Consider the following 21,433-nt stretch of genomic DNA (forward strand, 5'->3'; position numbering starts at 1 on the left):
ACTTGTGACGAAGTCTAGAACTGTGAATTGAGATCGACCTCGTGGAGGTCGTTGTCCCTCAGCCGTCCAATCAGAACAAGGCATTTTGATTCTGTATAATACCCGCTGTGATGTCACCGGTGTGAAGCGGAAAAAACCCACCTTGAATAACTTCTTGTCGTCGTTGATATTAGCATAAACGCCGGTCTTCACCGTAGCTTCAAGTTATCCGAAGTGACCACGTGTTTCGAGGGTTAATGGTAACCAGCTGAAACCTCGGCGTATGAAATATCTCGCTCTGTAATTTTATGCTGGGTAGGTTATTTTCCTGGTTGTCGAAAGTAATTTCAGTTTTGAATATAATTCCGACTTCCTTATATATAAGGGTATACACAACTTGCAAGTTGTGAGCTTGTAGACTGTATACATGAATGTATCGTCATAATTGTAGAATTAACGTTGAACTTGTTGTACATATTTCTTCTCAGAAACTTTGACGATTAAGAGTTATACCGCTGTAACAAGGCTGCTGTTCAATTTCGATATTGAATTGTTCGCAGATAGCGTAATGGTCACGCATGTAGATAATCGTATCGTCGTCCGGGATTGTATATTAGCAATTTATCAATGAATAGTTGATTTCTGTGAAGATCTATGAAATGTCGCTGACTAATAATACAGCGACGCTCTGTGTTGTAAATAGCCTGAGCAATTATCTTCGGCAGAGGCTTATAGATCGCATCTGGCATACAGTTGATAATCAACTTATGACGCCTTGAACGGACTGACGAAGTAGCTATATATGACGAAGTGGCTAGTATATGGAAACCTTGGAGGAGACTTCCTCGGTGAACGCCGGAGACTTCGCCAAGTTCTTTAAGTATCCCTTCTAGATCTTCTGGGTGAAGTAGACTTGGAGCCACTTAGCCTTCACCATTCATCGAAGGTGTCGAAGTCAAAGCCCGATTAGTATATATATATATATATAAATATATATATGAGCTTGCTTCGTGAACAGCCTCTGTGTTTAACAGGATGTGGGATCGGCGCTTGCCTAAGTAGGGGCGCATGGATCATCTTATCATATTCAGAAGTCGTGTTACGAAGTCTGGTGATAAGTGTCCAATTGATCGCTCTAGATCTATTTAGGCCAGCTTAACATACGCCTCGGTCATGGATTCAACAGAACCAATATACGATTGTAGTTCTTATACTTGATATCGATGATCAACTTGTCTATGGGTTGATCTTCTCGGAGACTTGTGAGGGGAACGTTGATAGTTTGCGAAGCTCTTGTATAGTCCCTCGATGTCCTTCTAGATGATGATGATCTGGATTCAGGTGTCCTTCAGCATGCTTCGCTGGCTTTCTCGTCCGTCCGGGGAACGACGATATAACCTTCGCGAAGGCTTCGTGGATGTCTGATGGTCGAGTCCACATCTAGGGATGAAACCGCAAAGGTGATGATCTATCCTGCCTTCACGAAGTCCTTCGCGAAGGCTGTACATCTAGGTTCTTTCCGCCTTCGCCGAAGGCTGTACATCTAGGTCCTTTCGCCGAAGCGAAGGCCTTCGCCGAAGAGCTGTACATCTAGGTCCTTCGCCAAGGTGGTCCGTGACTTCCTTCGCGAAGGTGACATCGCCCTGGCTGCTACGCTGACGGGGTGCCTCTGGGTGCTGCTCACGTTGGAGCCTTCGCTGGCTGCTCGGACCCTGCTACCGCAGATATTGGTCCTCCATGATGTTCATAATTTGTCGCGATCATGTCTTCTGGGATGGTCTCGCGACGCAGGTCGCCGGTGCTTTATCTGCGGTGTTAATGGAGGGGTCCACCGGAAAATGCGTCCGACATCAGTGTGTAGAGGCATCAGGCTGCATGGTGATCTCTGCTGATGTCGTTGTAGCTGTCACCGGGTCGCTTCTTGTATGCGTCGCGCGGGGATGATGATCAGCTGATCATCGAGAGGTCCAGGTCATCGGCTGGAACAATCTCGGTTGAGAAAGTCCTAGTAGACTTCGTTGATTTTCCTCAGATTCGACGTCGCGCTGCCTGGGTGTGCGACGTCTGCGTTGAGTGTTGGTAATGATGGGACCCTCAGGACGATCATCGATATCTCGCGTTGGTACATCAGGCTGCATGCTGATCTGTGCCGACATCGGTCAATCTTTGATGTACATCCGGTATGATGACCGGCTGATCATCATACAGGCCCAAAACTTCGATGGGAACGGTCTCGGTTGTTGAGATGTAGTAGAAAAACCCTCTAGTCTTCTGCTGCGGCGATGGATGTCTGGGGAAGCAGGATGCTTCTTGGAGATGGCGGACTACGCCCCACACCTCTCCACCACTCTAGCGGAACACCACACAGGAGGAGTCGGCCAACAGCAGGTAGACTGGCGAGGGTTCCGTGTATCAGTCATACTAGACTCTGCATCGCGACCTATCTGCTGTGCGTGCCAAACGCAAAGTAAATATTAATAAAAGGTAGAATTGATAAATTAGTACCGCGAACTGCAATGTGAATATAATAAACATGGCCGTACATCATATTAGAAGGCGGATCAGCAGCAGCATAAAAACGTAATCTGCAATAGTACAGAATTTTCATCAACGTAATCCACTGAAACAAACCACGGTCCATTGACTAAACTGTAGAAAAGCGACTAAATATCAATATATAATCGTTGAAGGATACTAGCTAAACCTCTATAGATGTCTATACGAGGTAACTAACTAAATATAATTCAAAGGATATAGTGTGTCGGGAGACACAGGCGCTCTCACGTCCAGCTCACTGGGCGAAGAAGGAGAGAGTGAGGCACATGGGTAGAGGTGGCGCCCTCGTTCCCGCGCTTGTGGAAAGGAGGTAACTCGTGGTGAATACTAATTAGTGATTTTAAATTGAAGGGAGCTTCAATTAGGGAGATACAAGTGTTCCACTATGTTCGCAAGAAGAAGAAGACAAGCAAAAAGAGCATGAGTCAGGATAAGGAAAAATAGTGCTATTTTACCATAATAAGTTTCTACTACAAACTATTCCAAACATAATAAGGTTTAATATTGCTTATCAACACCAGATTCCTCAATTCACACAAAATGGCAGCCAAGGGGAGATAACTTTCCAGATTTCTAGACTTGAACAACAAAAGGTTCTGCAACAACTGCTAATGCTAATAATGTCTTTCTTGCACATATTCAAATTACTAATTTCACATCCTTGTAATTCTGCAACATGCTTTCAAACCATTTTCACTGAAAAAAAACCCTGAAAAATATTTAGTCCATTTTCAGGTGAAACAAACCTCCTTTTCGCCAGCAACATTTTCAGGTGCTGAGTCCGTGATGACAGTTTGGATGATCTCAGTCTCTCCCCGGAAGTGTCGTCTGATCACCCAGTTCTGGGGGAACCAGATCTTGGTAGAGAAGGTGAACACTCGGGTTGCTTCCTTGACTTTGCTCAGCTCCTGCCTGAGAATAGTCTCTCTCTGGAATGGGGGGACAGGGAAGTCATACACAGACATAACGAATTGGTTTCTAACTCACTTGTCAGCATGAAGTAACAATTTATCATAAATTCAAAATACTCTATTGATTTGTCATTATAACACGGTAAGGCAAGGTGTTTCCTCATTAAACACTAACGACCTACTTACTATTACTTAACTCTAAAATGAGATCTTCATTGCCAAGTTTGAGATCTCTCAAGACCTGACAAACCCTTCACAAATCAATTCTAACAAGATTGACATCAGCAACACTGAAGTTAGGTCCAGGTCCATGAAGGGCACCTTCCTTTCATTCTCAAAATGCATTTTTTAATTGATACATTAACAAATACCTGTGTAGCATTATTATTGGCAGAGGTATTCTGTTGAACCTAAGATAACAATAACTGCCAGAAAAATACAAGAACTTCTTCCAAACAGAATTATAGTGTAGGGTGTGTAAATATTTTCACTTGTCAACAACACAAGATACCAGAAGTTACCAGGGTGCTGTTATACAAAACAACCTCATCGCTAAGACTACCTGAAGTCTATGTTAAGGTATGGGAGTTATGGTCACAGTTACCAGGGTGCTGTTATACAAAACAACCTCATCACTAAGACTACCTGAAGTCTATGTTAAGGTATGGGAGTTATGGTCACAGCTACCAGGGTGCTGATATACAAAACAACCTCATCACCAAGACTACCTGAAGTCTATGTTAAGGTATGGGAGTTATGGTCACAGTTACCAGGGTGCTGTTATACAAAACAACCTCATCGCTAAGACTACCTGAAGTCTATGTTAAGGTATGGGAGTTACGGTCACAGTTACCAGGGTGCTGTTATACATAACAACCTTATCACTAAGACTACCTGAAGTCTATGTTAAGGTATGGGAGTTACGGTCACAGTTACCAGGGTGCTGTTATACAAAACAACCTTATCACTAAGACTACCTGAAGTCTATGTTAAGGTATGGGAGTTACGGTCACAGTTACCAGGGTGCTGTTATACAAAACAACCTTATCACTAAGACTACCTGAAGTCTATTTCAAGGTATGGGAGTTACGGTCACAGTTACCAGGGTGCTGTTATACAAAACAACCTTATCACTAAGACTACCTGAAGTCTATTTCAAGGTATGGGAGTTACGGTCACAGTTACCAGGGTGCACCAAGACTACCTGAAGTCTATGATAAGGTATGGGAGTTACGGTCACAGTTACCAGGGTGCTGTTATACAAAACAACCTTATCACCAAGACTACCTGAAGTCTATGATAAGGTATGGGAGTTACGGTCACAGTTACCAGGGTGCTGTTATACAAAACAACCTCATCACCAAGACTACCTGAAGTCTATGTTAAGGTATGGGAGTTACGGTCACAGTTACCAGGGTGCTGTTATACATAACAACCTCATCGCTAAGACTACCTGAAGTCTATGTTAAGGTATGGGAGTTACGGTCTCAGTTACCAGGGTGCTGTTATACAAAACAACCTTATCACTAAGACTACCTGAAGTCTATGTTAAGGTATGGGAGTTACGGTCACAGTTACCAGGGTGCTGTTATACAAAACAACCTTATCACTAAGACTACCTGAAGTCTATGTTAAGGTATGGGAGTTATGGTCACAGTTACCAGGGTGCTGTTATACAAAACAACCTTATCACTAAGACTACCTGAAGTCAAGGTTAAGGTATGGGAGTTATGGTCACAGTTACCAGGGTGCTGTTGTACAAAACAACCTTATCACTAAGACTACCTGAAGTCTATGTTAAGGTATGGGAGTTACGGTCACAGTTACCAGGGTGCTGTTATACATAACAACCTTATCACCAAGACTACCTGAAGTCTCTGTTAAGGTATGGGAGTTACGGTCACCTTAGCACTAGATCACTTTGTACAATGACACCCTGAACAGTAGAAATAACTATCAGGAAGGTTGAAATCTATAATGCTGACCTCCTTGATGAAGTTCAGGTCCCTGCGGAGGAAGTAGATAGCCTGGTTGAGGCCCTGGTCCTCACAGATGCTGATGGCCTCCTCATGGGCGGACCACAGGTTCTGGGTGAGGAACTCCTCCTGAGGACAATAAACAGGTAAAAAAAATGTCTACATCATCATCATCATCATCATCATCTGGATGTTTATTGTGCATCACATAGTGATTCAAACTGTTTGGAGATGAAATTGGAGGTTTTGATCCGTACCCAAACTCGTCACCATCATCATCAACATTTTTTGTTTTGTGCGCCACATTGTGATTCTAACTGCTTGATGATAAAGCTGAGGGTTTTGATCACCCAAACTCATCACACTGATTTATCTAACTGTTACCATATGATGAAATCTGGCTGTATTATTACTATATTATAGGGCCTGTAAGTCTCATGAGGCGCTACTTCCAGTACTAAGCAGGGCCTAGATTTTCGAAGCTCTCTTAGAGCTAAGAAAGTCATTAACTTACGACTATCTTAGCGCTAAGAGAGATTCGAAAATCTAGGCCCTGGTTGCCAGCTCCCTTTGCAATGCCAACTTGCAATATGCGAGACAGGGCCCAGCTTACTTCCGGTACCAGATTTCTGGTGACAAGCGTATATTAAAGAACCAGTTCTGGTTCCAAATTGCGCGACCGCCATTTATGACTTTACTAGCCCGGACCAAGCGTACAACCATGCTTGGCTGTTACAGCTGTTGACAGTCGTAATAGTTGGCTAATTTGGGGATGGTTAGATCGGAAATTTGTTAATCCTGCAAGGATTATCGATTCCTCACTGTCAACTGAAAACAATGAAGCCATTCAGAAAGGTGAGGTGAGTTGAACTGGTCTAAACGTGCGCGACTTGAGAATATTTATGCTATCTTATCATCTCACGACAAAGCGCACAATGCATGCGTGTGTATGTGTATGTGGGGCAACACTTGTGGTTACAGAGCCCATGCGGATTAAGCTGGTTTGAATAGTTGTCACTAGAGGTAGTCCTTGCTCTTTGTACCCATTAATGCCGCTAAAAGCCGGCAGGCAGGACCAACAAACAGACATTTAACAGCTTTTGGTATGATACGCAGTCTATTGTTATTGATTAACTCGCCTCGATTAATTTTATCCCAGGCGGACGTGTGATGTTAACCACTACACCAGTAAGGGAGGCGCTAGTCTCCATTCAGTGTGATGGTATACGGTGAAATGTTGTTTGTCACTGGAAGTTTTACCAAACAAACCTTATTGGTGTGTCTCTCGGAGTGCTGAATGACCTACTTAGGAGCAATTATCACTGTTTAAATCTTATAATCTCGTCGGACAACTGCACAATCCAAAACTTTGCATGTATGCAATCTGCAATATCCCAGCTATATGACAACAGTCTGGAACTAATTACTTCAGTATCAAGATCACAGATGATTTTGTTAATATTATTTAGCATATGGTACTTAAAATACATGTAATATGGTATTGTTAAAGTGGGTTATTAAACTTTGAGGGTTTGTTGTTAGATTATATCTGGTAATACTATGGGAACAGGGTTGTATGCAGGGAAGCGTGACCAGGTATGGCCAGAGAGCTGGGGAGTTAATTGATAAACAATAGGGAGGTGTAGAGTAGCTTGGGTATGGGAGGTCAGTATAAATAGTGGGAGAGGGTAGTAATGGTTAGTAATTAGTAATTTGTACAGTCAGCCAGAATCACCATTGTGTTCATACATGAGTTAAATCAACAGATATTCAGATACATCTCACGCTGGTTGCAGTAAGTTTTAATCAATACTTTCTTTCATGATTGATTATATTCAGCAAGAGACTTTTAAAGTTATGGATTATTGTAAACATAAATAGCCACTTACTGAAGATGAAGTCACTGTTCTGCTTAAACAGTGCCCTGTTCCTCAAAGCGATCGTAGCGTTAAGGTGATCTTAACTCCCATACTTTAACATAGACTTACGTAGCGCTACGATCGCTTTGAGGAACGGGGCCCAGTTCCACTTTAGGAAAGATTTCTGCTTGTAACTCCTGTTTTTTCATCATTCTATGCCTAAGAATTGATGGTATTTATATAAAGAAAATTAAGCCAAACCCTAAACCTAAACCCTCGAAATAATCCTAACCAGCATTGTCACTAAGGTGACATAATCCCCCGCCGCAAATTATCAAATCAAATTTATAAAGTAATGAAAGTTTAAGATGAAGTTAAATGTCAACAAAAACATTATCTTGCTCTTTAGTTGTTCAAACACACACATATTTTCAAGACTGACTTTGACCTTGACATGAATGTCATAGTGTATGAAATATGCAAAACTAGTACTAAAGAAATTGCTTATTGAAAAACATTCAAGGGAGGTCTTGAAAGTCTATGAAGAAAATCCAGTGAACCGTTCTTAAAATATCTTGCAGACAATTCAGGTTAACATTCTGAAATCTTCACATACTGGTGTTGGTGACATTGCAGACAATTCAGGTTAAGATTCTATGGTGTAAGAAGAAAATCCACTGAATATTTTTGGCGAGCATTTTGCTGACAATTTAACCAATTATGTGAAGGTCACCAAAATTGACTGGGCCCTGGGCCTTCCCTAGATAAAGCTTGGTGTCAAATATGAAGAAAATCCACTGAATATTTTTTGAGATATCTTGCTGACTATTTTAACAAGCAATTTAACATGCTGAAATCTTCAAAGTCGCTGAACATAGCATTTCCCTGCTGGCGTTTTTGTCAATATTCAAGGATGTCATTTTGTGGAAATATAAGCAAATAGTAACCACGTCATAAGAAACCCCTAAGCATATATACTGCAGGTAAAATATCTGTGTTTTATGCGGATTTTCGTTTGTTGATAGATCAGTGTCAGCGACCAGAGAAGAGAAAATCCAAAACCGTTTGTAAGTCCCAATTGCCAGCAACCAGAGAAGAGAAAACCCATTTTAAGTCCTACCAAAGCAAGTAGTCGTTGTCTGATTGGTTAAATCCGTTCGGCCATCATGCGTTTGATTGGACGGTCATAGGTTGTTCAAAGGTTAGCTGACGCGACCTTCTACTAGGTTTTGTTAGACTCAGTATAGCAGCGTAACGAATAATACTGAGCCTAAGTTTACTCAGACTGATTTAGTATAGGTATTGGAGTTTAATTATATCTTAAGGGAAGGAATAAAGTTTTAAAAAACTTATTCTACTGTTGTGGTTACTTTAGTATGTGACAGTCAGGACAAGACAATCCAGTGACCGACATCATCAGCATCAATCCTTTCATTTTTATTTGACATGCCATTCACTGATAAGTAAGTGTAATAATTAGTTCTTTTCATGACTCAATGCATCTGAATTTATGAACACATATTTGTTTCTCAGTTTGCCTGTCACAGGTACATAGTTGAAAATCAAAAAAAAAATCCCTGCATCTGATATAGGACCTCAGATTTCAGGACACATTATTGATCATCTTCACAGCATTATCTGCTCATCACATTTCCAATTGCAAGCACATCATGAGATCTAACCATGCTAAATGGGAGTAGATAAGTGAACGCTTCACCACACAGGTCAGTAAATAAGTTTTACAGTATGAGCATAATATCATGTCCATGTTATTTGGGTACAATGACAGATCTTCAGCCAAGTCACACACTTTAACCACTCAATCGTTATTTGTGTAATCAGTTGTCTTTTATTAAATTGACACAATGCAAGATTCTGACACAACAGTGTTTGTTCCAGAGACAGCAAGATTTGTTTTAAAATATTATTAGACAACTCTCACCTCAAAGGATTGCAGCTGTTCATTCATCCAGGACTTGATCCTAGACTTTACGGAGTATTCTTTCTTGAGATGATTCACAAGCTGGAAATATACAAACAATATCAACTGATGAAATAATTATCAACAACAGCCATTTTCACTAAAAATGGAAATCCCTTATTGAACAAACCTCCAATTCCACTACAAATTCCTTTAAAATTCTTTACATATCTAGTTTATTATCATTATTTCTCATAAGCATATTATTAGCTGTGATAGCATTGATTGACATACTCACCTGCTGTTTGTGTTTTGCATTTTGAGCTGGAGATTTTGTACTGCTTTCCTCATGGCTAATACTGCTTTGGCTTGAGCAACCAGGAGCTCTCCTGAATAAAACAGTTTTGAAACAGTTTCAGAAACCATTTTAACTGTTTGATTGAACCTATATCTCCACACATTATCAGTAGGTCTGTAATCAGGAGTGAGTGAGTGAGTAAGTTTAGTTTTATGCCACACTCAGCAAAATTCCAGCTATATGGCGGCGGTCTGTAAATAATCGAGTCTGGAGCAGACAATCCAGTGATCAACAGCATGGGCATCAATCTACGCAATTGGGTTTCGATGAAATGTGTCAGTCAACCCAGTCAGCGAGCCTGACCACCCAATCCCGTTAGTCGCCTCTTACGACAAGCATGGGTTACTTAAGATCAATTCTAACCCGGATCTTCACAGGTCTGTAATCAGGAACAAATATAGAATGGAATTACGATTATAGATTGTAATCTTATCAACAAACCTATTCCTGATTGTAGATTATCGAGTTCAGCATTTGTGATGACCGCCGAAAAAACTCGCTTCAGATATTCATGCATCACAGCCTCGTTTACTCTCTGAAGAAAAAAACCATTTGATTTAAATTGGACCTTACTGTGTCTGGCAAAAAGTTTAAATTTTTCAGGGTTCAAGACAACCAATAAATTCATGTTTTTAAAAACAAACATCAAATAGGTAATTACAAGTTAGGCCCCTTTGATTTCATTCTTTCTCTCATTATTTACAGTATAACCATATTTTTTATAATAACAAATGTGTCTCATTAATATATTCTATTACCTACTATTTTAAACATTTGTAACATTCAGTACTGACCTAACAGACTCATCAGTTAATCTTATTATATCATAAATAGATTGCAATTTGTTGTGACTAGACTGACTGACTGAGTTTGGTTTTACACCACTTTTAGCAATATCACAGCAGGGGACACCAGAAATGAGCTTCACTCATTGTACCCATGTGGGGAATCGACCCCAGGTCTTTGGCATGATGAGCAACGCTTTAACCACTAGGCTACCCCACCGACCCTTTGTGACTAGAACAAGTCATACATTAATATTACATTGTAACACATATTATGACACAGTTATTTTGAAAATAAGATTCAAAGCAAAACAGGGAACAGTTACTTACATCCGATAGTGCTTCCTTTGATAAACCTTTTCCTGAAATATTATGTAAATCAAGGTAACAAGCAAAATATATTGGATATGTGGACAGGCACTTGATAAAACCTGTTCAAGTGTGCACATCAATATTTGAATATTCTTCATCCACGGCTAAAAAACCCTTTCTGTCCAGTGTTGTTACATTGTTTCATTCTGTTTCTTGGCCACTATGAACTATACACAAACATGTTCAAGTTTCAATTTTAGCCATCTACCCAGAATGGTTTTCCATTCACCTCATTCATATTGTGTATGTTAAGCTACTGACCTCTGAACTCTCTGACCAGTCTCTGTCTGTACTGCACTGTCCAGCCCTTGGCCTCACGGTCCAGAATATTGCTCAGTATGGGCAAACAGTTGTCCATTAGATCTGGGGAACAAAGCAATAAAACATTCAGATATCAAGTTAATATGTTGTCAATACATTTGTCAGACTTCGAGATCAAAAACATAGAACCTGCTGGGGGACACCTGTACTAATCTAACCTCACCTAAACTTAAAATATGGGGCACCACAGTCCTGCTCTAAAGAATAAATACTTGATGTCAGGTGTCTTGTATTTTGCCATTGTAATGAAGTCTTACAAAGTTATCTCCCTTCCACAAACGCCTTAAAGAGAGGCAGTGACACATAGCTTGTCTCGATCTCATAAGCAAGAATTTAGAGAAACTAATAACAGACTACTTTCCTTAAATGTACAACATGCACAAAACAGGGTCATGGTAAGGATTTCTATGTTTCTACAGAGTTTTCAATTCAGAAAACATGTACCGGTAGGTTGTATTCAGAATTCATCCTGTGTCTATATGACACATCAAAGACGTCCCTCACCTTTATTGAACAGCCTCAGATCAATCTCTTGCCCCTTTGGTGTGAGGTATCTGTAGGGTATTGGTGGGGGTCTCAGATCTGGTGTCTTGGAAGAAATAGTCAATCATCAACAGTCAAACATCTTCTTTGCTGATTCAGCACAATGTTTCAACTTATTTCATGTCCTACACATGAAAACTTTATACTTTAAACTATTAAACAACAGTTCCCTAAGCTAACAGTATAGATGGCGATATGAAGATGGCCTCAGTACTCTCCTTACATCAGTAGTTGCCGATCTACCCACTTCGGAACTCACCAAAATGAAACATGTTTCTATTCGGCTTACCTTATTTTTCTCAGTCCTCAGGAGTCGACACTGTTCTTTCACATATTCACAAAAGTTGTTCAGCTCTCGCTTAGAACTTGGCTGAAGAGGAATTAATTTTCACATAAAGTCCAAGACTGCCTTTCTTTAAAGCTGAACTAAGCAGTGTATGAAATGATGGTCGCACTAATAATATGCATGCTGGGATATGAATGGGTTGGGTTTTTTTTCAAAATACACTGAAAATTAGCAGGCAATCTCAGGGACTGCATGATGTATGCATATAATGTAAGTTCATGTATCACAAAAGTGACTGTTGATGTAGCAAATTCATTGCATATGTCCAATGAGCATGTTGAACAAAGGGAGATAACTTCAGACAGGGCAGCTATCATGGCAATTGATATTTCTGTTGTGGAGTTTACATCATCACTGAATCTCCTTAAAATGATGCCAAATCCCTGCTTTGTGAGTTGTCTCACCTTGATACTTAGTTCCGCCACCAGGTAGCGCATGTGCTCCTGCTTTACCTTGTACCCAAGGTCACCAGCTGTGGTGGAGGGCATACCAAATGCAATATCTGTAACACAAGCAGTTGTTAGGTGACTATTAGCTCATGATTTATTGTAGTATCCACACACAAGACAGCAGCAATATTCTAAATTAAGCATGAAAGTCATAAGATTCTTGCCACAGTCATTACGTCAAATACAAAACCCCAGGTACCCCTCAATTTCATTCAAGTATTAAGAAATCTACTCACAGCTCTATGCATGTTATTCTTAGGCACTGTAATACCTTCTGGATCCAGCTTTAAAACATGTAATGGTATTTTGCAGAGCAATTGTTATCCATATTTCACAAGAAATGACAAAAATCTTGCTATACAAACATATTGAAACTTGTTTTGTAAATCAGTATGACATAAGCATTCATGCAACAACCTCTATCTGTCCATTGAAGATAGGTATCTGTTCTACATATGCAGTTCAACCTACCTAGACCGGCACCCCATTGGCCATTCCAGTGGCACTCAATTTGTAAATTAAGAAATAATCATAACCAACATGGAGAAACCCTGTGATATACACCCTACCTAGCAACTTCCACAGACCCTGCCCCCAGCCACGCAGAGCATCTGAGACACTGAAGAACGAAGAGCAGAACCTGTCTCTGGCCGTGATGATCAGAAGTCGAGGGACAGAGCCGCATCCTGCAACACAGAACACAGACGACTGTGCAACAAACATGGCACTCACTGGAATCAGACTATAATCATTTGGCTTGCTACTGCTTGTGTTTCTTACACAAATGGAAATCTTTTTACAGCGTCCAACATTTTCTCAAATGTACTCAATCAGTCAATACACAATAAATTCGATACAACCTAGCAAGAATGAATAATGTGCCATTATCTATTTGTGATGTCAACAGTAGTGTTTATTCCAAATGACAACTATTGTTCAGAGTTACAGCTTACTTACGATGACTTTATATTAATATCCTGCCAGTTCAATGACACAAATCAATCCAAGAACCAGTCACAACATGGCAGAAATATGGCCAGTGTGGCCTAACTCACTTGCTCACTCACTCCTAGTCCCCAAACCCAAGTAAGCTCATCTAACATTAAACGTATCCCAAGAACATGTTTCTGGCAGGTAAATGTTACAAGCTACTTCCATCCCTGCATATGTTAACCATGAGTGAGAGAGCAAGGTAAGTTTTATGCTGCTTATATCTGTAGCATCATTACAGCAGTCTAACATGGGACAAAAAGAGTGGGCTTCACACGCCGCAAACACGATAGGAATCACACAGGTTCTTCAGTGCCCTGTGTAAACACTTAAACCATGAGGCTATATCAAGACTTCCTATAAGAAATTTAGCTAATCAGACCTCTTTAAAAGCAGCTGTGATACTGGTCAACTTTCACACCTTTCCCGACTTGTCATGACAAATTGTACAGATCGAGATTTACTCACATTGAGTAGGGTGTCTTGAGCTCTGACGGAACCCTTTTGTAGCAGTTGAGTGAGGCGCCACCTGTGAACCTGACCTGGGAAATGGATGCTGTCCACCTCAAACTCACTGAAATGTGACAGAATCCATAAATAAAATCTTATATTAAACTTCAACCTTTTTCATGATCTTGAGACTAACCAAAACCAGTATCACTGAAGAAAAACATCACACCAAAATATGTCTTCTTTACTGGGGATGCATTTAATTATAACAAAATAAAAATCAACGTATCAGTATTCCTTGGCTGAGGTTCCCCTACTGCTTCCCTCCAACTACTTATGACAACTTTCACTGCTACAGCCTCCTGCTGTTCCCATGTGTCTCACCCCTGGTTCCAGATACTGTTGAGCTGCTTCTCATTGAGTTTCTTCAATCCTCCCGATTTGCCCTTGGAAACCTCTTCCAGCTCCTCAAACGTTGGAGCGATGAACATGTTCTTGAAGTTGATCCAGCCCTATCAATGACAGATGTTAGTATAAATGAATTCACTCATATACACCTTATTCATATACACCTTATTCAAGTGTGGGAATATTTAACTGCACTATCATCACTCTATCCTGCTGGTTGGTTGCTTGCTTTGTTGTTTAACACCACAGTCAGCAGTATTCCAGCTATATGGCTGCGGTATGTAACTAATTGAGTCTGGTCCAGACAATCCAGTGATCAACAGCATGAGCATCAATCTATGCAATTGTGACACAATGACATGTGTCAACTAAGTCACTGAGCCTGACCACCCGATCCAGTTAGTCGCCTCTTACGACAAGCATGGATTACTGAAAATAATTCTAACCAGGATCTTTATGGGTACTTTCACCTGCAGCACTGTCTACTCTAGCATCAGTGTATACACTTTCTCCCCTACCTTGTTGTATATAAGGTGCCTTTATTGTGCAGTCTCAATTTAATCGTGACCTACCTTCTTCTCCGAGTCTCCTTCCCCGTCAAATCGTCCAGAATCCCTGATGGAGGAATCTGTGATGGACTCAGGCAACACGATAGGGAACTCTCGCCAATGGTACAACAAGTTCTCTGCAAGCTATATAAAGGAAGTCATTCACTTCACATTCAATTAGAATGAGTGAAAACGAAACATCTTCAAAATAATTACCCTTTTACAATTCCTGAACACAAACAAACATCTGTTGACACAACTATACATAGCCAGCAGACAAATAAAATTAACTTTCTTTTCTGTGCTCTTCTGATTCCCTGACCATACATCATTAATCAAGTAAAGAATTCATGAATGTATGCAACAAGGGTTGTTACCTGCTTGATGTTGTCCATCACACCGCTCATCTCCGGTGACACAGTGGAAGGGTCATAGTGAAAATATAGTGGCTCTCGCTGCAAAATACATACAGTACACTTCATTCAGGACTGGAAAGAATGAATGAATATTACTTTACGCTGCATCCACAATCTTCCAGCTATAAGTGGCAAGTTCTGGACTAGAACACTAGTCTTAAAGCCCACGTAACAACACAGTATCTTTAACCTTTTCGGTACAACTATACTGCACTTGGTATACAGTAATAAGAAAGAAAATGCCTTAGCATGATAAACAGTGTTTGAAATATAACAAGAAAGCAAGAGGTTCTTGTCATTGCCCCCGCTTCCCTAAATTCCTGTACAACAAGAGTAAAGTGCAAACATATCCAAATATTTCAAACACTGACATTTCACATTTACAATCTAATTACCCAAAATTTCACAATCAATCTCAGCATGGCCAGGCTAGCTCAATTACAATACAAATCAAATGGATATTTTTCATAATTGCTCTTTCCCAAATGAACATTAAATTAATTGAAAGCAATCAATCAATATTTCCAGACAATATCATCCCATGGTTTGCATGGTTAGGCATAACCACTAATCCAAGACGAGCAAAATATTATCCAGGACTTGCAGTTTCCATAACAATCTAGTCCAGTCAAGCTGTAGGAATTACTGTAGACTTGCCACATTGAGTCAACAGCACCAACAACACTGTGTCTTGGTAGTTTCATTGGAAATAATCTCAGACTTTGTCACAATAGTGTGGTTTTACGCCGATGATAGCAATATTCCAGCAATATCACGGCGGGGGACACCAGACATGGGCTTCACACATTGTGCCCATGTGGGGATTCGAACCCGGGTCTTCGGCGTGACGAGCGGACGCTTTAACCACTAGGCTACCCAACCGCCCCCTTTGTCACAAGAGGAAATGCCACCTGGAAATTATTTTACTCTAAGCAAAGAATTTCACTTGTTCAATGATATATTACTTATTAGCATCCTTCAGTGGCAGTGGGTAGCCTTGTGGTTAAAGTGTTCGCTCATCCCACTGAAGACCAGGGTTCAATTCACCACATGGGTACAATGGGTAAAGCCCATTTCTTGTGTCCCCTCCCAGTAGCTGGAATATTGTCAAAAAATGGCATAAAACTAAACTCATTCATTCGCAGTCTGCCTCAAAGAATCAATGTTTAACAATTTCATGTTGTAGCATCTTTACCTTGGGTCCCTGTCCACCCTCTGGTGCCATGTCTTCTGAATCCAAGCTACTCTCCATATCTGAAAACAACACTTAGACCATTCATACAGTGGAAAAGAACAGGAATAATACTGATAAAAATATGCATTATACCATGACAAGCTTTTGGGGATAGCTTCTTTTATCTATGACATAAAACAAATTATCCATAAAACTTGTCATTACTGCACTTCCTAACTTACATAAACGTCATTCAAAATTTTTTATCATACCTTAGAAATGTCAGCCAAGGAAAAAATTTATCAGGATGATCAAACAGCAGTTTTTAATCAAACTAATATTTTAACCGAGATAATCAAGACGTAAGGGTTTGTATCCTGTATTATTGCAAAGATAAATTTTAGTGAAGGTCTGTTGTCCAGAGTACATTCAAAAACCATTGTGAAAAACTTCTGGTTGACTGGACGTTATAACTAGGTCAGTGTGCATTTAGAGAACATTTTGCGGTTGTGTTGAACCTCAGATAATTTGCATTATTTACTTTGGTCCTTTCAACTTCAACACAATGCTGTTTGAATGTATTTGCAAATAGCAACCAAAAAATCATTTTGACTGGAACACAACCCTAATAGTTTGAAAATGTACTAGTGATTCTGTAAGGGTGACTATTACGGCCAATTTAACTAACAGCATTGTCATGATAGCAATGCAATGATTTAAAACAAAATTATAGTTATGGCAAAACTATCGCAACAGTAGTATCTTATCACAGTGTTCAAAATTAAACATTAAAGTGAAGGGGTTCTTGTCAAAGCCTAAAAGATTTAAGATCCTTGAAGACCTCGTGGACACCCCTTTAAATCTGATTATTGAGTGAGTATTATGAGGACCTTTATCCATCAGTTATAACTACCTAACATAATTCTTTGTGCTTTGTATAAACAAACTGTGTTTAGGATTGAACATAATACTGAAAATGGACATATCAACAATTTTTCATTTTACTATGTCATTCTGTAGAACGACAGATGTTCTAATTTCATTAGACTAATTGTTACAACATCCAACAGGGTTTTATGTGACACAATAATATGTGTTCAGTACACACAAATGAATGGGAAAAATACATATATTACATCCTGAAGGACAAACAACAATATCCAATGCATCGAATCCTTCAAGAAATACAAAGTTCCTGTGACAATAGTAATCAGTAACTCTTACAGTAGCATATTTTACACACATTCACTTCTGTAAGGAACCTTGAAATTATTATTTGGGTACGTGTGAAGGTTCGGGTTAGAATGAACCTTCAGTAACCCATGCTTGTCTCAAGAGGCGACTAACAGGATCGGGTGTCAGGCTCACTGGCTTGGTTGACACATGTCATCGGTTCCCAATTGAGCAGATCAATACTCATGCTGTTGATCACTGGATTGTCTGGTCCAGACTCAATTATTTACAGACCGCTGCCATATAGCTATAATATTGCCTCTTACGACAAGCATGGGTTGCCAGACCAGATCTCACTTCAGGATGTAAGTTTGAATACACATAATCGCATAGAAACAAGCTCTTATGACTTCTTTCAAATCATAAATGAATTATAAAATGAAACTCTCCAGGATCAGTGGACATGCATATTGGGTGGACATTAGTGTAGCTCATATTTTCTTTCGGTCTTTAAAGTTGGATGTGGTCCTGAAAGTTACAATTATTTCTGACAATCTCGAACCAGCCTCTCATGCAAAAACAATCATAACTTTATTAACCATATTTCTACACATACATGTGGTAGATAGGGTTAGCTAATGAAACAGACAATAGAGACTGATAATAGTTAATGAAAAATTATAATGAAAACACTTAAAGCCAATAAGTAAAAAGCTGTAAGAAACAGCGTATTCATATCACTAGTGAGTGATGAAACATTTATGCATGAATTATTTTGTGGACATTTAATATTTTTCTCTCTTCAGCTACAGAAAAAAGACAAGTCTCTTCAGGTCTATCAAAACTCAGTTTCATCACAATAGTTTTTATATGATATTATTGATGACTCATCCTTTATATCGATAACTATTTACATTTCTTCCCATAGAAGATAATGTGATTGTCAATCTTGTTTACCAGCCCTAATAGTAGAGTATTACCACGACCGATTCAACTTCTCATGAAAGAAATGGTAGGTCAGATTTATTGTGAAATTAGTGTGTGATGTGTAACATCATATAAACAGGAACTATTATTTTAACCAATATGACAATGTGTGTCAAATTAACAAACAAGGGTACAAAAGTGTTTCATGAATGTAAATATCCTGATAACTGTCAAACCAAACCTGGCAGTTTGGTCCAAACAACCTATTTCCTTGCCAACTTTTGATAGCACATTTTCCTATATCCTTGTTTTATTTTTAATTTATTTTTTTATTATTATAGGATATTTATATAGCGCACATATCCAGGCAACAAGTGCATGCTCAAGGCGCTGATAGGTATTTTTCCCTCGATCATTGGATGTCAGTGGCACCTCGCACTATCAATCTCAACTCCCTATGGGAGTTTTAAACTTGACCAGCTTCATTAATTTGCTATAGCATATACATGCTAAGACATCTGGTGCCTGCCACCTTTTTATAATGACACAGTTTTGTTCTTCAAATAGATATTTCGATTTTATACAAACCTCAAGTAAATAGATCACTACATTTCAGCAATTGTGGTTGTAATGTTTGTCTTAATTGCATGAGATAGTTTCAGTGGAAATATGTAATCACATATGTAAGTTCAGCAGATTGCATATTTTCCTGATACAAAGCTTTAGAGCTCATCCTGCATGGAATAGATCTCGCTGTTGGAATCTGCAATAGTTCGTCATGCCGGCAAATACCCTCCCATTCCACAACACAATAAACACTCCACTGAAGACAGCTATAACCAATTATTCCCACCATTTACATGATTCATGGCACACTGCAGTAAATTGTTGGCATTTCAAAGTAAAATGGAGAAACCAAAGACAAATCAAGTTTGCTTTACCTCAGGCGTGAACTTTGTTGTTATCAAGCTGCAGCTGTCAAAATGAAGATCTTCGGTCTCTGATCATATGCACGGTCGCTATCATTCTACTCGATTAATTGCAGTTGCGATCTTCTTATTCGTTTGACAGGCAGTTACAGCTCTGATTATTACGGTACTCCCTTGCTTGGGGAATCAAATTACCCTTTCAGCGCAAATACAACTGCTCAACCTGTGCGAGTGCGGTGTCGAGCAAAAAGAAAACAAATTTCATTCATCTCGGCATGAGCGAGAATCCACGGGATGGCACGAGACAAGATTTGATAGTAATGGGAAGACAACTGTTGTTGAGCATTCCAGTTGTTTCGCGTGCGCTTCAGTCGCATATAAGCTGGCATGAACATATCTCATGTCATTTCCTTTATGCTTAATTGTTAGCTGCTTTTATACATTAGCTTATGTTAATGACAATAATTAGCGTGATTCAATCAATCAAACAAAAAATGAAAATGTATACATGGCTGGATCAATGCCAGAAAAATGGACCACACCATCGATGCTTCAATCTAAAGAAATAAATAATAATGTTGAAAAAACCCTGGAAGTTATTTTTCTGTTCGATCTTGTATGTCGTATTAATGGACACGTCATGGAATTCATTTGGTATCCCCGATTTTATGGCCATGGTTTGTTCAATTTCATTTGTTTCCTATCATCTTAGGGCGGCAGTAAAATCTGTCATGGGTCGGTAGATAAATTCAGTCATGCGCGTTATAGATCATCAGTGTATGAGGCATGTCGCGAATATGATCCCACTGCTCAAGGTGAATTGATCGCGAGATTTATGTCACAAATGCAATTATAAACAAATGGGCAGATGTGTTTGCTTGTGTGTGCGTGTGTGTGTGTGTGTGTGTGTGTGTGTGTGTGCGTGCGTGCGCGTGTGCCTGTCTGTCTAATCGTCTGATTGCTAGAAGTTGGTGAATTAAGGGACCGTTCATAATTTATGGCTAGGGGTGGGGGTGGGGGTATGGGGATGATGATGATTTTGTGAAGCATGTACAATGTGACTGACCCCCAACAATTATGTGACATCCCTTACAGGTCATGTACACACACACACACACACACACACACACACACACACACACACACACACACACACACACACACACTCCCTTCCCATATTTTGTAAGCATTATTTCTTAACATTTTTATGTACAAAATTGATGACTCACCCCCAGTTCATGTGTGCAAAATTGATGACACTATTACGTGCGCACCGTTGACAAAGTGTAAGGGGTCACATATTCGAATTGTCAACTTGACTTTCTTGTCGGGTGTCTGGTTCAGGCTCGACTAATCATTATTCCAGACCACTGTGACATATCTGCAAGATGAATGAATTCGAATGTGCCGCGCTGCCCTGCAGTAAATGAACACCCGATATGTGAGGTGGATGTAAAACACTTCCGGCGACTACAGGGAGCATGTTTTGTATACTCCCAAGTGAGTTGAGAATGATAAGAAACAATCCACCGATCTGAGAAAAAATATACAATTTTAGTAGTGATGCCTGGAAAAGTGCGGTATATAATGCATAGTATGCAAAGCGTCGTGCAAACATTAATTTGCGAGTCAACATTATTTAGTTAAAGTGGTAGTATTATTTACATAACGATAAAGTCGTTAATATGTCAATAATATACATGACGGATGTGTAATGGCAAAATGACTAGAGGTCACACTGACTTGTATGGGGTTGTCCAGTTCTCGTCATGTATAAATGCGTGTTAATCAAGACAAAATAACTATTGCATGTAAGGAACAATATCTGAGCATGGTGTCCACATAACCATCAATTATATCATGTTGGTTTAAAATCTCACCAGTGGCAGGGCAGTTGGGTCCGAGGATGGATTCCACAGCAGTGACCCACACCAGACTCAGTGTTGACAGCGCTGTGCAACGTTTCCGGGTTCCACGACTGTTGTGCCGCGTATGAACTCATTGTGAGCTTTTGAATAATATCAGGATATTCAAACTCACAA

At 39.7% G+C, this 21,433-nt stretch overlaps 1 protein-coding gene across 1 annotated transcript in view; it reads right to left on the reverse strand.

Annotated features, from left to right (window-relative positions):
* LOC124263459 overlaps window positions 1-21,389 on the reverse strand; it is a 158,381-nt gene extending 136,992 nt beyond the window's left edge. The window contains 19 exon segments of the mRNA XM_046698105.1: window positions 3,282-3,464; window positions 5,432-5,551; window positions 9,224-9,304; window positions 9,501-9,517; window positions 9,520-9,591; window positions 10,002-10,095; window positions 10,676-10,707; window positions 10,979-11,080; window positions 11,543-11,627; window positions 11,871-11,951; window positions 12,332-12,429; window positions 12,946-13,047; window positions 13,050-13,062; window positions 13,835-13,940; window positions 14,201-14,328; window positions 14,797-14,916; window positions 15,150-15,227; window positions 16,384-16,442; window positions 21,272-21,389. Of these exon segments, the coding sequence (XP_046554061.1) occupies window positions 3,282-3,464; window positions 5,432-5,551; window positions 9,224-9,304; window positions 9,501-9,517; window positions 9,520-9,591; window positions 10,002-10,095; window positions 10,676-10,707; window positions 10,979-11,080; window positions 11,543-11,627; window positions 11,871-11,951; window positions 12,332-12,429; window positions 12,946-13,047; window positions 13,050-13,062; window positions 13,835-13,940; window positions 14,201-14,328; window positions 14,797-14,916; window positions 15,150-15,227; window positions 16,384-16,440 (1,569 nt within the window). The 5' untranslated portion in view covers window positions 16,441-16,442; window positions 21,272-21,389.
* Between the last annotated feature and the right edge of the window lie 44 nt (window positions 21,390-21,433).

The sequence above is a fragment of the Haliotis rubra genome, unplaced genomic scaffold (genome assembly GCF_003918875.1).
Source record: "Haliotis rubra isolate DU_JTF1 unplaced genomic scaffold, ASM391887v1 Scf884, whole genome shotgun sequence".
NCBI lineage: Eukaryota > Metazoa > Mollusca > Gastropoda > Lepetellida > Haliotidae > Haliotis > Haliotis rubra.